Source organism: Nyctibius grandis, chromosome 26 (genome assembly GCF_013368605.1).
Source record: "Nyctibius grandis isolate bNycGra1 chromosome 26, bNycGra1.pri, whole genome shotgun sequence".
NCBI lineage: Eukaryota > Metazoa > Chordata > Aves > Nyctibiiformes > Nyctibiidae > Nyctibius > Nyctibius grandis.
The window spans coordinates 3,977,779-3,993,825 of NC_090683.1; the positions used below are offsets into that span (position 1 = coordinate 3,977,779).

Consider the following 16,047-nt stretch of genomic DNA (forward strand, 5'->3'; position numbering starts at 1 on the left):
AGGGCTGGAGGAAATGTACCTCCACCACAGTGTTCATGTCCAGATCTCTTGTTCTCTTGAGAGAGATGATGACAAGTAAGATGGAGGTCAGGCAAGAGAAGCCTCAGTAACTGGGGATGGAGAGAGGTTAGTCTGTGGTGTCTGGCTTGAGAAAATGGGGTGGGGGATCTTGATCCTCAAATAGTCACAGGCTACGGACCCTCAGGACGGGACACAAAGTAGAGGGAGGGAAGGGGAATGAGCAGGGAGGAGAAGGGTGGCAGCAGGATGGCTAGTGCTAAGTGGGCACCTTCAGGCACCGCCTGCCCATGACACCTCTTGGGTCAATGTCAGAGTCCAAGGGATAGAAGGGGTAGAAAACTGAAAATATAACCCTGCTGTGCCTGTAGGAGACAGAGAGGTTGGGGCACACTGGTTATGGTGCTTGGGGATGTTCCTGAAGCCCTGGGTGTGGGCACATGCTCCCTTCCATGACTACACATTGCCACAAGCCTATGAACTGACCACATCTGGGGTTTCCTCCCTGGTCCTGCACTGGCATGACCCAGAGAGGCAGGTCCCTGGGCAAAACTGCCGGGATCCAGCCCCACTACAGCTATTCTCCAAGAGAAAGCTCTGACCTCCCTACCTGGAGCCTGAGGATGGGGAATACATCCAAGTGGGGATACCAACCAGCTCCTGGCTCAGTTTGGTGGCCAAAAACCAAGGCAGCAGCTCAGGAGCTATGTTGGTCAGGCTGAAGCACGTAAGGGTAGAGAAGACCCAGCTCCTCCTTCATCTGTTTTCATGCCAGTTTTGGCATCCCTCCCTGGTACGTCTCATTGGGGCTGGTCCCCAACCCACCACAGTCTTCAGGGGTAGCAAAGGATATTGGGTGCCTCTGTATTTTGGCAGCTGGTCTGAGCCCCCTGAAGGAGGTTTAATGGGGAAAAGATGGGTGATGTGTCTGAAAAGCATCCCCTCTTGGGTGTCTTGGGTTGGGCATCCCATGTCTGAGCCACCCTGAAGAAGCCAAGCCTTTATGGCCAGGCAGACATTGGTACCTTCTGGTGGCACCTTGTGGTGGTCCCCAGCTGCTGGATGCTCTACACTGAGGTCAGGGCTCTGTGGATTGGCTCCTGCTCACACTGCCCTTCTCAACGCTCCTCTCCATCCTCTTTCAGAGGCTTCTCACGTCAAACCCAACCCTCCAAACTTCACCTCGGACTCGGACCTCATGAAGTACCGGACCATCAGCCAGATTCCCCAGTTCACGCTCAACTTTGTGGAGTTCAACCTTGAGAAGCACCGCTCGGGCTCCACCACAGAGATCGAGATAATCGCACCCCACAAGGTGATAGAACGTACCCAGAACGTCACAGAGAAGGTCACGCAGGTACGTGGCTGGTGGGATGCCACCAAGGCAGCGGTGGGGTGGTGGTGCTGCCGCTGGGGTACAGTTACAGCCATTCCTGTGGGTTTTGATGGAGAGGAGCAGAGAGGACAGTGATACCCGGAGTTTCCATCCTAGGAAATGCCACTATCCCCGCATTTCATTTTTTTCTCTTCCTCTGAATGGTTGAAATGCTCTTTTTTTTCCCCCTAAATCAGTATTTCTGGTGATTTGTGGCCAGGGGAACACAGGCATGAGCTGCTCATGGTGCAATGGTGGCCTTCAAGGGGACACAGGCTTGTGCATGTGGCTTCATTCACCGGAGAGGCTCTGGCCACCATTTCCTGCTCCCCGCTGTGGGGATGGAGCCCCCGGGGCACCACTGGCCCGGAGGTGCTCGGCTGGGGACCCCATGCCAGGAGCACGAGTGGCCACGCCGAGGGCCACAGGATCCCCTGGGAGACAGCAGGTGGCACTGCACCGTCACCAACATGAGTGGCACTGCCCTGTCACTGCAGGGGACACTTGTGGCAGTGCACTGTCACCAAAAGGGACATGTACTGTCACCGTGGGGGACACACGGATATCATTGTGCTTGAAAGGTGCTGCTGTGTCCTGCAGTCCCAAGCAGGGAGCTCTTACCAGTGGGGAAACTGAGGCATGGGAGAGCCATGATGTACAAAATGCATCGAAGGGCACCTCCCGCCGTTGCCAGCAGCAGCCGAGGGTCAGCTGAACGAAAACGCAGCCATCTGACCCCAGAAAAGCCCCCGGGCTTGACGGTTTGCTCCATCAGAGCGGGTGCTCTGCGGGATTTTCCTCCTGTCTCAGTGCCAGCAAACCTTTATCCTCGCGGCCCCATGCACGGCGGACAGGCTCCCTGCTCCCCATGGCACGGGGCAGTTTTTAGGCTTGTGGTCCCCCTGGCTTGTCCCCTTCATCCCAAAACCCGCTTAGTCCCTCTGCTCTGGGGGTGACCGCAGTGACCCAGGATCAGCCCCTGAATGCCTCAGTGGGACAGCAAGCAGCCTCCACACCCCATCACTGGGGACATCCGTGTGCTGGGGACCGCTGCTGCATGCTGGAGTGACGCTGGCACGGTGGCACCGGCCGCTCGATGAGGGGTCATTAGCTGGTTGCAGGGTGACAGGATCAGAGATGACGGGTAGTGGCTGCAGGGCCCCGCGGTGCAGCTGTGCGGCACCCTCAAAGGTTGATCTTCTCCAGGCACGATGGAATGGGGTGGGATGGGATGGGAATGGGATGGGATGGGGATGGGATGGGGATGGGATGGGATGGGAATGGGATGCGATGGGACGGGATGGGGTGGGATGGGATGGGATGAAATGGGATGGGACGGGATGGGATGGGATAGATCTCTCCTCCCCACCACATCTCCCCATGGCCTCGGGGGACCCACACGCCCTGCCTGTCCTCACCCCGATGTCCCCTGTGCCTCCTGCCCAGCCACAGCTCCCTGCTCCTGGCCGTTAAATAATTCACGGGTGAGGCAGAGACAGCCGTGAGACGCCGCTAACGGCATCTAAAAATACGGGCTGGTGGGCAGGGGGAGGCAGACACGGGCTGGTCGGGGTGGTCCGGCCCCGCAGTGAGAAGGCAGCAAGGGCAGGTCACAAGTGCAATGAATGTGCTGGGCTCAGCCTGGCAGGTGCACAGGGATGCTGTGTGGTCGGTGCTGCCGTGGGGTTGGTGCTGCCGTGGGGTCGGTGCTGCTGTGGGGCCGGTGTCACCAGCCTGGGGTCTTATCTCACTGGTGGCACCTCTCCCAGTCCCCCCGAACTGTCTCGCAGACAGTGGGTGGTGTTGGAGCTGGGGAGGAGGGTGCTGGGGACAGGGGTGGGGGTGCTGAGTTGTGTCAGGATACATGCCGGGAGGGACACTGGCTCAGTGCCTGCCTGCAGCCAGCACCGTGGGCCTGATCCTGCGCAGCCCCTTGTGCTTGAGGGTTTCCCGGTGGCTCTGGCGTGGGACCCCTCCCCAGCTCAGTGTCCCCCTCCTCATCCCCAGCACAGGGCAAGGGAGGAGGAAGGCGTATGGCTGCTGAGCCCCGCGGGGCACGAGCCACGGCCTGGGTTAGCCAGGGCCATGGGAACCTCCCTGCTCTGTCACCCACAGCCTGCACGCACCCAGCTCCCTCCTCCCTCCCTCCTCCTCCCTCACTCACCGCCTGGCACCCATCACCCCAATGCCAGCACCCAGCACCCCACTGCCAGCACCCAGCACCCCACTGCTGGCACCCAGCACCCCACACCATGAGCCTGCGGCTGCAGCTGAAGCCAGTAAGTGCAGGGGGAAGGGGGGGATCCCCCCAGCGGGATCACCCCGGGGGGCACCTGGCACTGCCACCCGCAGAGACTCCCAGGGCCACTCAGGCCACCCAAGGGTGCCACCCACAGCCCTCCCCGTCCCCAAGGGGCAGAGAGGGACAAGGCTGCAGCTGCTCCGTGGCTCTGCATTTGTTTGGATGCGCTTTTAGGGGTTGTTTCTTTTCCCTTTTCTGCCTCAAATCTTTGGGGTTGTAGGTTTTTATTAATTCCTGCCTGGAGAACAACAGGGCTCAACCTGCCCTTGCTTCAGCTGCAATAGCCGGGCACCAGGAGCGGGGACGAGGGGCAGGGCGGGCGTCCCAGTGTGGGGAGCAGCATCTGGGGGTTCCAATTCAGGACTGGCCCCATGGAGCTGCCCCTGGTCAGGCAGGACGGGGGGATTCGGCCGCTGAGGGTGGGAGCATTGCTGGTTTTCCCAGACACAAGGTGTCGGAGCCCATCTCAGGTCTGCTGGACACGTCTGAGCTTTGGGGCCAAGCGTTTTACCGGCCTCGCCTTGTCCCCTTCCCCGCTGTCCCCACGGGAGCCAGTCCCCAAGCCCAGCCGGTGCCTCACTCCCCTCCGCAACGATTGCGTTTGGGTCACTTTTTCCAATCCCTCCCCTCTCCGTCCACCAGCGACGTCGGCAGCTCCCGCTGCCCCATTGGCGCTCCCGTCCCCACGGGGGCCCCAGCATCGATTGGGTTTGATTAATCCACGCCGGGCTCCCGAACGCCCTTCGCAGCCGCATGTCTCCCATCCGCCCGGTCGAGTACATGCGTGCCTGCATGGGCGATGCCGCGGCCCCGGTGCTGCGCCCGCCGTGCCGGTCGCTCCCTGGGCGTGCGGGGTTGGGGACCCCCATGGTGGACACGCGGACTTCAAGGGTCAGCTGCCGCCTGGGGCGCCGGGCAAGCTGCAGGCAGGTAGGAGCCGGGGGCACCCCCAGGGCACGGGACACACCGATGTCCCGGGGTTGTGGGATGTGGGAACAGCTGCTGGTGGCGGGAGGGGGCTACGGGGCTGGATCTACTCTGGGTTGCAGCACCAGGAGCCCTTGAGAAGCCCTTGAACCCCTGAATAAGACAGGTGTCAGTGCAGGAAGGATCAGGCCCTTCTTCCAGATCTCTTGCCAGTCGTGGTTGTGCCCATCACTGTGGCCTCAGGGCACGTGGAGCCTCCTCTCTTCTCTCCTTCGCAGTCCAGCAAAAAGCACCCTTTTAGCTGGGGGCTCAGTGCCAGGGGAGGGCACTGAGGTGCCCCTCGCCCTCCTCTGCAGGTGGCACTGATGGCCAGCACCGCGGGGACAGCCGGGGGACAACGGAGCGGCAGGGGCAGGCAGGGAGGATCCTGATGCCCCCAGCTCCAAATAAGCCCCTTCATGCCACCGTCCCTCAGCACCCAAAGCAGGACAGCCCCAGCCCTCCCGGTCCCCAGCGCCTTGCATTGTGTCCCCAGGGTGGCTTCAGAGCCCATGGGGAGCTGGTGTTGGTCCTGGAGGGGGGAGCTGGGACAGGCCTGGGATGTGTGGGGACTCACTGGTGCCGTGGGAGTGTGTCCCCATGAGGGCAGACAGACCTAGGGACACACGACAATATGGGAGGGTGCTTGTGCGCGTGAGATGGTGTTTGTACGTTGGTGGCCGCAGGTCACCCCCTCCCTGGGGATGCTCAGATGGGAAATGGGCATTGCCTGAGGCCAGGCTCTGCTGAGGGTGGCCCAGGCTGTCCTCTCTGCTTGGAGGACGACTGTGCCAGAGGGACGTCAAGGGGAAGGTCCCTGCTGGGGCCGAGAAAGGCGCGGTGCAAGATGCCTGATGTTCCATCACCTTTGGGGCCAGGCCATGGCACAGCCATGGGACCGCATCTCCAGGCTTACTGTCCCCAGAGCCCTGTGCCAGGGACTCCCAGCAGCCTCTGGGCTGGTGGTACAGAGCTGAGGGCACAAGGAGGCATGGCAGGAGGCACATTCCTCCCTGTTGGTAAAGTCTGAAAGGCATAAAGCAGGTAAACACTTGCCCCAAGGGTGCTCTGGCCATTGGAGGTGGACGAGGAGCCGGGCAGACCTTGGTGTCAGCTATAGTGGGCAACTCACCTTGTGGCCTCCTGGACAAACACACATGAAGGCAACAAAGGTGAAAAGGGTGTAGGAAACCCACTGCATGCTCCTCAAGGAGACCCTTGCCTGGCTCCTGGCCTTATCCAGCCTCTCACCTGGTCTCCCATCCTTCTCATGCCCGTCTCCTGGCAGGTGCTGTCCCTGGGTGCTGATGTCCTTCCCGAGTACAAGCTGCAGGCACCACGCATCCACCGATGGACCATCCTGCACTACAGTCCCTTCAAGGCTGTGTGGGACTGGCTCATCCTTCTGCTGGTCATCTACACAGCCGTCTTCACCCCCTACTCAGCCGCCTTCCTGCTCAATGAGGAGCAAGTGGAGGAGAAGCACTGGGACTGCAGATACTCCTGTGACCCACTCAACATTATTGACCTCATCGTGGACATCATGTTCATCGTGGACATTGTCATTAACTTCCGTACCACCTATGTCAACATCAACGACGAGGTGGTGAGCCACCCTGGCAAGATCGCCATCCACTACTTCAAAGGATGGTTCCTCATTGACATGGTCGCCGCCATCCCCTTTGACCTTCTCATCTTCCGCTCCGGCTCTGATGAGGTACAGGCAGGGCCTGGAGGTTCATCAGGACAGGAGGGGACTCATGGATGGATGGGGAGAGATGCATGGGAGAGAAAGAGAGGGATATGGATGGCTTGATATAAGCGGTGGATGGCTAGATCTGCAAGGAGAGGGGTGGTTAGACAGGGATGGGCAAGGATGTCATTACAGGTCTTTATGTAGTAGGGTCAGACAACCATGTAGACCCTTCTGTAAGTGCTAAGATAGTGTCTAACTGGACCCACTCCCCTTGCTGGGGATGATCCAGCAGAGCAGGCTGAGAGCTCAGTTTAAGGACTGGCCCTAAATGCCAGCAAGGCCAAATTTGGGGTCTCATTTCCAGCCAGACTCACAATGTTGGCAGCGGGATAGCCCCTGTGGTTACTGCGCTACCTGGAGGCCCCACCTTGGCTGAGAGCCTGTGGGATGGGGTGAAAGGCAAGCATTTTGGGACCGATGGTTGGCAAGGTGAGGAGCCATCAGGAAATATGGGTTTGGCCTTGGCTCCTCTCACCTGCTCACCTGTAATCCCAGGGCTTGTTCCCTTTATGGCCAGCGGAGGGAAACTGCCCTTTCTGTGGCGTGATTCATCTAACCTATTTCAGATGTCACCCCCAGGACAAGGTGGTTCATGCTCTAGAAGTGCATTTTTATCCTTCAAAGGCGGCACAGCTAGGCTGGAGACATGCCTTTGGCCAGGTTTCTCTCCTGCTTGTCCCTGAGGTTTCTCACCTCTCCCCTGCAGACCACCACCCTCATTGGCCTCCTGAAGACCGCCCGGTTGCTGCGCCTGGTCCGTGTGGCCCGCAAGCTGGACCGCTACTCTGAGTATGGTGCAGCCGTGCTCTTCCTGCTCATGTGCACCTTCGCCCTCATCGCCCACTGGCTGGCCTGCATCTGGTACGCCATTGGCAACGTGGAGCGGCCCTACATGGAGCACAAGATCGGCTGGCTGGACAACCTGGGTGACCAGATCGGCAAGCGCTACAATGACAGCGACCTCTCCTCTGGCCCATCCATCAAGGATAAATACGTCACCGCCCTCTACTTCACCTTCAGCAGCCTCACCAGCGTGGGGTTCGGCAACGTCTCACCCAACACCAACTCTGAGAAGATCTTCTCCATCTGTGTCATGCTTATTGGCTGTGAGTGCCTGCCCGTGTCCTACTGTCCCCATCCCTGCTTTGAAGGCTGGAGGGGCTGCTCTGGGGAAAAACAGGGAGAGACCTGCCAGGCTGTAGCATGTGGGGGTTTAAGAGAGGATCTCCCTCTGCCTGTGCCTCTTCTGCACAGACAAATGGATGGGGAGATAGATAGAAATATGGGTTTCAGAAACCCAGCAGTTTCAGGTCCATGGTAGATACGGGCTTTGGAAACCTGCTGGTTCCAGGTATGACCTAGTTGGACACACATCTCCCCATGTCCTGCTGAGTCCTGCCCTCTCGTTGCAGCTCTGATGTATGCCAGCATCTTCGGCAACGTCTCCGCCATCATCCAGCGCCTGTACTCGGGCACAGCCCGCTACCACACGCAGATGCTGCGGGTTAAGGAGTTCATCCGCTTCCACCAGATCCCCAACCCCCTGCGCCAGCGCCTGGAGGAGTATTTCCAGCACGCCTGGTCCTACACCAACGGCATCGACATGAATGCGGTGAGTACAGGGCCAGGAGGCCCAATGTCCTCATGGTACCTTGTCCTGAACGACCTGGAGTTCAGCTCTGGGTCTACCCAAACATTTCCATCCTTTCGAGCAGGGTGGAGAGGAGGCAGGAGAAGACTTGGGAGGTTGAAGACAGAGTTTATCTGCCCATCTGCCCCGTGCATCTCCCTTTTTCCCTCTCCCCCTCTGTCTGTCCATCCCTCCACATCTACCCAGAGGTTTCCCAAGGCCACGATGGCATTTCTTGGCCAGAGAGTGGGTTTGGTGCTGGTGAGGAGCTCAGAGCCCCCATTGGCGCAAAGCACTTTCAGGCTGGTGTCTGTTGGTGTCACAGAGCCGCGGAGCCAGTATCGATCCAGCTCCTCTCCACACAGCCGGTTGCTAAGCAAAGTGCATCCCGCTCTTGGCAGCAGGGAAAGGAGGGCATTTAAATAAACCTCGATCCATTTTAATTAGAGCCCGGAGAGGCGACTGTTTGTTAGCAAAGGGGGGATCAATGGCGGAGCCGCACTGGAGAGGTGCCGTGTCTCCGAGCCCAGCCGGGAGGCTTGTGCCGACGGCGCCGGGGCACCACGGGGGTGAGGAGGGGGCTCAGCTGGGGAGTCCCAGGCTGGGCCGGGGGCGGCAGGACCCCACGGCCATGGGGTTCAGTGCACAAACGTGCTGGCTCAGCTGGCTGCAAAGCAGAGAGAGGAATGAGAAAGGATGAGGAGAGAGATGGGACCTCGTACTCCCCGCCTCTTGGCCCTGGGCAGGCCGTTAGCCTGCTCATTCCCAGCTCATGCTCCCTTTTTTCCTAAAACTCGATCCTTCTCCATCCCTGGGCACCATCAGGACATGGATTTGCATGAATTCAACCTCTCCATCTTCAGCTGCTGCTGCCTCGTTAAACAACTGGGCAGCATTTGGGAGTTTGCTGCTGGGAGAGCATCAGGTTAAACCTCTCCCATGGAGGAGACACCCTGGGCTGGACATTGGTGGCAATAACGAGAGGCAAAGCCGTGGCACCCTACCAAGCACAGGTTCTCCTGGCTTAGTGCGAACCCAGGTCACAAATTCCCTGTGACGAGCTGAGCCTGCGGCTTGGACGTGCCGCTGCTCACACCGGTTCCTGCTGGACGCTGCTGAGATGCAATAGGACCTAATCAATCATCGCATGGGCCGATCAATTCCTTCATCCCTGATTTCCCAGGAGGGAAACTAAGGTGCTGCTGCCAGCCTGTGAGATCATGACGGAGCTGGGAAGGAGCCGCGCTCACCAGCCCCAGCTTGGTTGTCCCAGATTTGGCCACCAGCGGGATGTGAGAAGAAAGCAAAGGGGACCCCCAGAGCCATATGCTGCTCTCCAAAAAAAACCCAAACCCAGGTGGATTTTACCCTGGCACCACGAGCCACCGGTGGCAGCGGCTTTCTCTGTATTGCGAGTTTTACCTTGATTTCACCTTCAATATCGCTTTTGTTCAACACGAGGTGTTTGCCACAGGTGTATTTAGCTGTTGCTGCACACAACCAGCCCCTGCTGCTTCTTGGCACTCAGGCAGGTGCTGTTTAATTAGGACAGCACCTCGTTACCAGTTTGTGCTCTCATTCAGCCAAGATTAGTGGCCGTAAAGATGAAAAAGGGGATATGGCACCAGTGGGTATAAATAGATTGATCTGGTTGTTATTATTTATTGCTTGGGAGCACTCTCGTCCCCAGCCGCACGCAAGGGACAGGCAGGCAGACGTCTGCCAAGGGAAGATCAGAAGATGTCCCCAGCTTTGGCTTCCTGGGCTCAGGGGCTTCCCACTCCGCCCTGCCGTGTCACGCTGCATGTCGCACAGCCTCCCTGGGCTGCCATGGAGGTCCTTCCTGGGGACCGTGGCATGATGGCATCTCTCCTTCACTCTTTGCAGGTGCTGAAGGGCTTCCCCGACTGCCTGCAGGCAGACATCTGCCTCCACCTCAACCGCACGCTGCTCCAGAACTGCAAGGCTTTCCGAGGAGCCAGCAAAGGCTGCCTGCGGGCCCTGGCCATGAAGTTCAAGACGACCCACGCGCCACCTGGAGACACCCTGGTGCACTACGGAGATGTCCTCACCACACTCTACTTCATCTCCCGGGGCTCCATCGAGATCCTCCGGGAAGACATTGTGGTGGCCATCTTAGGTGGAAAAGTTCTTCCTTCTGGGAGGGCAAGGGATGATGGGCAAGGGGGGAAGGGTGATGGGCGATGAGCAGTGGGCAAAGGGTGGCAGGTGAGGGGCAAAGGACTTCTCCATGTCCTGGAGAAGGAAAGGCTGTTCTTCAACATCTGGCTGGTCACCACACCAGTGGACAGGGAATGGAGGATCCCAGTAGATGCCAGGGAGAGGACACAAAGGAGTGAGGAGAGCAGGGCATGGCTCAGCAGTCCCCAGCCATCACTGGTGACCCACTGCCCTGGCTCAGTTTCCCCATCAGTGATGGCTTTCATGGTGTAATGCCCAGCATCCACAATCAGGGTCAGGGTTCCAGGGCATCCCCTTGTCCATGAGTCCCGAAATGAGGTCTGCTGGTCCAGTACATCTGGAACTGGGGTGGGTGCCCACCTCCCCTTAATGAGCTGTCTTTTGGCACAGGGAAGAACGACATCTTTGGGGAGCCCATCAGCCTCTACGCCCGCCCAGGGAAGTCCAATGCTGATGTGAGGGCCCTGACCTACTGCGACTTGCACAAGATCCAGCGGGAGGACCTGCTGGAGGTCTTGGACATGTACCCAGCCTTCTCTGACAACTTCTGGAGCAACTTAGAGATCACCTTTAATCTGCGAGATGTGAGTGCCAGGGCTGTCCCGGGGAAGGATGTGGTCAATGCCTTAAATTTGGCAAGAGGGAGGGCTGAAGCAAGGATGTCAACAGGTGCTCCTCACTCAGTTTGGTGGTGGATTGGCCAACAGCCATGTTTCCCAAGGTACTCTCCATGGGGTTATGGTTTCCCCCACAGCCCAGCAGGCACATGCATTCTGCACGTTCCTGAGCCTTTGGAAAAGTTGGCCCCACAAGTGGGTGAGACACATGTTTTGAGGTTGTTGAAGTGAGAAATATTCTCAAGCTTCATTGAGTTGGGTACCAGCTTCCTCTGAAAAGTCCTTTTTAAATAATCAGGTTTGCAATCCATGAAAGGCCTGGAGCATTCTTGCCATTGCCGTTTGACTCTTAAACTTTATGACTGAACTTTGTCCTTTCCTGATATTTTTTTCAGAGACACTTGCCTGGTAAGATAGAAAAGGAAGTCAAATTCCTTCTATGTCTTGTCCCACTCCAGGACGTCCTGCCCCACCTCAGGGTGCTCCTTCCCTCCCCATGGCCCTGACACTGTCAAGTCAGTCTTAGATCACCGAGGCCATCCTCTAGGATCCCTTGAGCTATGCCGCTGGTCCAGGAGTCACTGGGTGGGACAGGGCAGTGATGGAGAGCCAGGGGTTGCTGGAGATCAGCCTTAGGAGGATGCTGAATGGGCTGTAGCCCCCATGAAACCCAGAGCCATGGCACCCATGGATGGGATGTGGTACCTATGGATGGGACATGGCATCCATGGATGAGCCTTGGTGCCCATGGATGGGACATGGCACCCTTTCCCTGGTGACCAGCCCCTCTCATCCCTCAGGCAGACAGCGTTCCCCGCTCACCACTCAGCGAGGAGTATGACTGCAACTACCGGCGGGCGCGCCGACGCAAGCGCTCCCTTTGCCAGCCCAACAAGTCTGGTGAGTCCCACAGCATCGGCAGAGCCTGGGTTGCAGGGCTGGGGAGCAGGATCATCATTTAATTACTGCCCTAGGAGGCGTCCCAAAGCAGAGGCGGCTGTCAGTGCCTCTGTCCCTGCAGACCAGCCTGGACATCCCCACCCTGGGGGCACCCACGCTGCCTTCCCTCCCTCTCCTTAGGATGGCCCAGCCCTACAGGCACCCTAGAGGGGATCGGGGCTGATTTTGCCATGTGTGGTACTCCCCAAACTAACCTGTTGTGCTGCCCCACAGACCCGGACACGGGCATCTCTGATGCAGAGCAGTATCACACCTACTCAGAACTCACCAACCCGCAGGACCCGCTGAGTAAGGACCAGTGGGACGACCTGGGCAGCAGCACCACTCCCTGCTCCCAGACCAGTGACGACGAGGTCAAGACTGGCAGCCCTATAAAAGCTGAGCCCTTCCCCATGTCCAAAAAGGATGACTTCGCTCTGCCCACACTCAGCCTCGTCACCACCAGCACCAGTGGCACCGAGGTCGGCAAGCAGGCAGCGGAGAGCAGCCAGTCCTACGCAGGTACCCACAGCTGAAGCCAAAGCTGGCAGGAGGGTGGTGAGAGATGCTTGGGCATGGTGGCCTTGTCTCGGGTCAGAGCCAAGCAACTCACGTGGATTTGAGGGGAGCCACGCTTGTGGCCAAGTGTCTTTGCTGCCTTTTGTCCCCAGTAGTATCTACTCTGTCCCTCCCATGTGCTGCAGTTTCTCCTAGCACCCAGGGACCCCTTTGGGGCTGCCCCAAGGGGCCAAATGCTACGTGCCTTCCACAGGTGTGTTGGGTGCCAGTGTGATGGACTGCCCAAGAGCACCTTGGGTGCCAGGGTGATGGATCCCCATAAGCACCTCAGGTGCTAGGGTGATGGACTCTCCCTGAGCACCATGTATGTCAGGGTGATGGCTCTCCATGAATGTGTTGGGTGATGGACTCTGGAGCACCTCCATGCCAGTGGAGCTGGAGGATGCAAGACAGAAGTGCTGAGATGTCTCCTCTCCTTCCAGCCACCCCTCTAGACATCCCCAACATGTTCACCTTCTGGGAGGACCGAAGGCCGAACCACCACCCGGAGCCTTTGCAACACATCTCCTTGGTACACAGCTCGCAGGACATCCCCCTGCACAGTGACTACAGACCGAGGCAGATCGAGTCCAGGCTGGAGCTCCTGCAGGCCCAGCTCAGCAGGTAGGCAGGTCCCCCAGTGCACAGGGTTGGAGAGCACCCAGAGGGGCTCTGGGCCATCAACTTCTCCTGCTCTCTAGAGGTGGCTGCAATGGGATCCGTGTGCAGCAGATGCCACCTCCTGACCCCCTGGGACGCTGCATTCCTTGGGGAGGTGGTGGGAGCGCTTTGCAAATACAGCAGCTTCTCAAACTGCAAGTCCTGGCCCTGGCTGCAGCCCAGCACCTCATCTGCTGCTGTCCCACCACCCCTGGGATCTGCCACTTTGCCACTACCTCCAAACTCAGTGCAGTCGCAGACACGAAACCACCCACAGGCTCACGACCTGAGCCTTTTGCAGGCCTCCTCTTCCTGTTGCAAAGAGCTGCAAACATCCTCTTGCTCGAGCAAACGAGCCTCATGTACATTGTTGCCCTCTAAATAAGAAAAAAAAGACACGATTTTTGTATGAGAAGGAAGAGCCCTCACCGGAGGTGCAGGTTTGAAGGCAGCACCCACACGAGCGGCTGGCTCTCCCGCCCACGGCTGCTGCCCATGTTAAGCTCACTCCACCACAGAGCCCACACACCTATCTTGGTGTCTCGCCAATGTGCCATCCCGGCAGCAGGAGCTGGATCCCTTACCCACTCTGTAGGCACTGCCAGGACCGTTGCCTGCCAGGGGGGCTGTGCCCAATCCTGCCAGAGCCGCTCGTTCCAGTCAAGTACAAGGCAGAAGGAAGGGACTTATTCGACTTTTCCATTTCCTTCTATTCCTCAGTTTAAAATGGTTGGCACCAACCTGCCTTGCTTCCATCTGTCAGCACAGGCAGCTGGCCTGGAGAATTGATCCAGATTAAAACTCACCATTGCAATTTTGTCTCCCCTCCAGGGTAGTTTTAGCTTTGTTCAGTTCCCCCCGCTCCAGATCCCAGTTTGGCTCCAGAAAAAATTGGGTAGGAGAGAGCTGAATGGGGCAGGAGATGATTGAGTGTGGCAGGAGAGAGATGGCAGGATTGATCTCTCTGTGGTAGCGCTGGTTTGAAGCTCTGCTAAAAACCTCGCCAAGCAGCACTGGTCAAAGCATCACCACCCTTAGGCAGCTGAATCAGCACCTCTTTCCCAGTGCCTCCCCTGCCCGGCCGTGGGTCTGGCTCTCGTGGGATGCGGTGGGATGCACTGCGCTAACACCGAGCTGCTCTGTCCCCAGGCTGGAGTCCAGGATGTCGTCAGACATTAATATAATCCTCCAGCTCCTGCAGCGCCAGCTGTCCCAAGTGCCGCCCGCGTACAGCCCCAACTCGCCGTCCTCCCACAACCTGGCCATGTACGGCATCCTCCCACGGAGCCTGGAGCCGCTCACCCCCTGCGCACCCTTGGAGGACGACGAGCCAACGACCCCAGAGCAGGTAAGGCCACCCCTCCTGGCTCAGCACCAGCCAAGCTTCCTTCTGCCCCGAGCAGACAGGTTCTGGAGGGTCAGAGGTTCCCTTCAGCCTCCCTGCAAGCAAAGCACAGCCAAGCACGTGGGTCCAGGCAAAGCCCAGGGGTCTTGAAAAGGGAGTAGATCTACCTAGAGATCAGTAGGGAGGGGAGTGGGTTCCTCAGCTCTGAGGCTTCCTCAGGCAAAAAAATGACATTTTGGGGCTTGGGGCCTAATGGGGTGAGGAGAGAGCGTGGCTACTTTGTTTTGCTTTTGCCATAACCCACTTGGTTCCTCCTTTCCCACCAGAGCCCGAGCTACGCGGAGGTAGAAAAGTTCCACTTGAAATGCAGGGACTCCTTGTCAAGCGGGATGCACCTCGCTGTGGCATCCGACGAAACCATGCCGGTCTACTCCGAGCAGGAGCACCATTCCTCGCCTCTCCCGAACCCAGAGCCTCCCCACCAAAGGGCACCAAATACCCAGGGACTCTTCCGGGGCTCTCGTTTCCCTTCCCTCCCTGAGCACTTGGAGGCATCTTCCGAGCACCAGGACATTCAGAGACACCTCTCCGACCCAGTGCTTCCTGGAAGTTAGAGATGTGGGGGCTGCGAAGCAAGTCAAGAGGAACCTCAACTGCGAGCTCGGTCAGTTGATGTTGATTTTGACTGCAAGGGTAAGATGGAGGACAATGCCATTGGCTCAGGGGTATAATTTGTAGCTGTCTTCTGCCACCGTGAAAGGAAGCGTAGAGTGGCTGGCTTCCAAGGTCAACGTTTTCCAGCGGTTCCCATAGAGTAGATTTCATTTGCACATTATAGTGAACCCAGAGCAGGCCTTTCTTACGGCCACCAACAAGCTGGCTAGGCCAAACGGCACCCACCGCCTCTTCCTTGCCAAGGCTTCCTCTCAAGAACGGCACGAGCCAAGTGAGCCACAGCAACCAGAGGAGAACAAATCCATGGCTCTTAGCTGCGAGGCCACTTTGCTGTCAGCTCTTTGGAGCAGGGACCATTGCGTTGGTACTGGGCTTAGCCCAGCAGAGCCTGTGGGCATTACGGAAAGGGTAGTCACCAGAGGAGGAGGAGATCTCCACAGTGCGGTACTGGGGGGAGCTGCAGGTGGGAAGCCCAGGACAAGGAGAGAGGACAGAAGCTATCCTTGTCCTACTTGACTGCCACTGAGAAACTAAGGGCCAACAGCCCCTGCCACTTCAGCATGCTTCAGCACGAGTCCTAGGGCACTGACTTCTCCAGCAAGGCTGATCGCACCTTGCAAACCCCAACACACATCCCACAACTCCCCAGATAAACCCAACTGGTCACCGGCCTGGGCATAAAGCACAAAACTCAAAAGCACAATCCTGGAAAGATGAAAAGCCCCAGACACCTCATCTCCAGCCCTTCCTCCCAGCTTCTCTTTTTTGATAAAGGTTTGATAGGTGCTTCCTCCTCCCCAGCCCTTTCCCTGGCAGACTCCCGCAGCATCCCCCGTAGGAGAAGCGCACTTAGCACTGCCGCCTTGCTGTTCGGTTAGATGCTGTGACAGTCCTAGGCCGCCTGCTCAAGTAATGTATCGAGCTCCCTTTGAGAGTAGTAAAACTGTGAGCATCTCTTTCTCTGGAGTTTTAGTGTACACTTTGCTAATAAAGATGTTTTTGGC

The 16,047-nt window shown here is 58.1% G+C and overlaps 1 protein-coding gene across 1 annotated transcript in view; it reads left to right on the forward strand.

Annotated features, from left to right (window-relative positions):
- KCNH6 (potassium voltage-gated channel subfamily H member 6) overlaps positions 1-14,982 on the forward strand; it is a 33,103-nt gene extending 18,121 nt beyond the window's left edge. The window contains exons 4-14 of the mRNA XM_068418640.1: positions 1,164-1,375; positions 5,950-6,378; positions 7,124-7,523; positions 7,830-8,029; positions 9,935-10,187; positions 10,640-10,833; positions 11,667-11,766; positions 12,040-12,327; positions 12,807-12,987; positions 14,173-14,371; positions 14,695-14,982. Of these exons, the coding sequence (XP_068274741.1) occupies positions 1,164-1,375; positions 5,950-6,378; positions 7,124-7,523; positions 7,830-8,029; positions 9,935-10,187; positions 10,640-10,833; positions 11,667-11,766; positions 12,040-12,327; positions 12,807-12,987; positions 14,173-14,371; positions 14,695-14,982 (2,744 nt within the window). The remainder of the gene's footprint in view (positions 1-1,163; positions 1,376-5,949; positions 6,379-7,123; positions 7,524-7,829; positions 8,030-9,934; positions 10,188-10,639; positions 10,834-11,666; positions 11,767-12,039; positions 12,328-12,806; positions 12,988-14,172; positions 14,372-14,694) is intronic.
- The last annotated feature ends 1,065 nt before the right edge of the window (positions 14,983-16,047 follow it).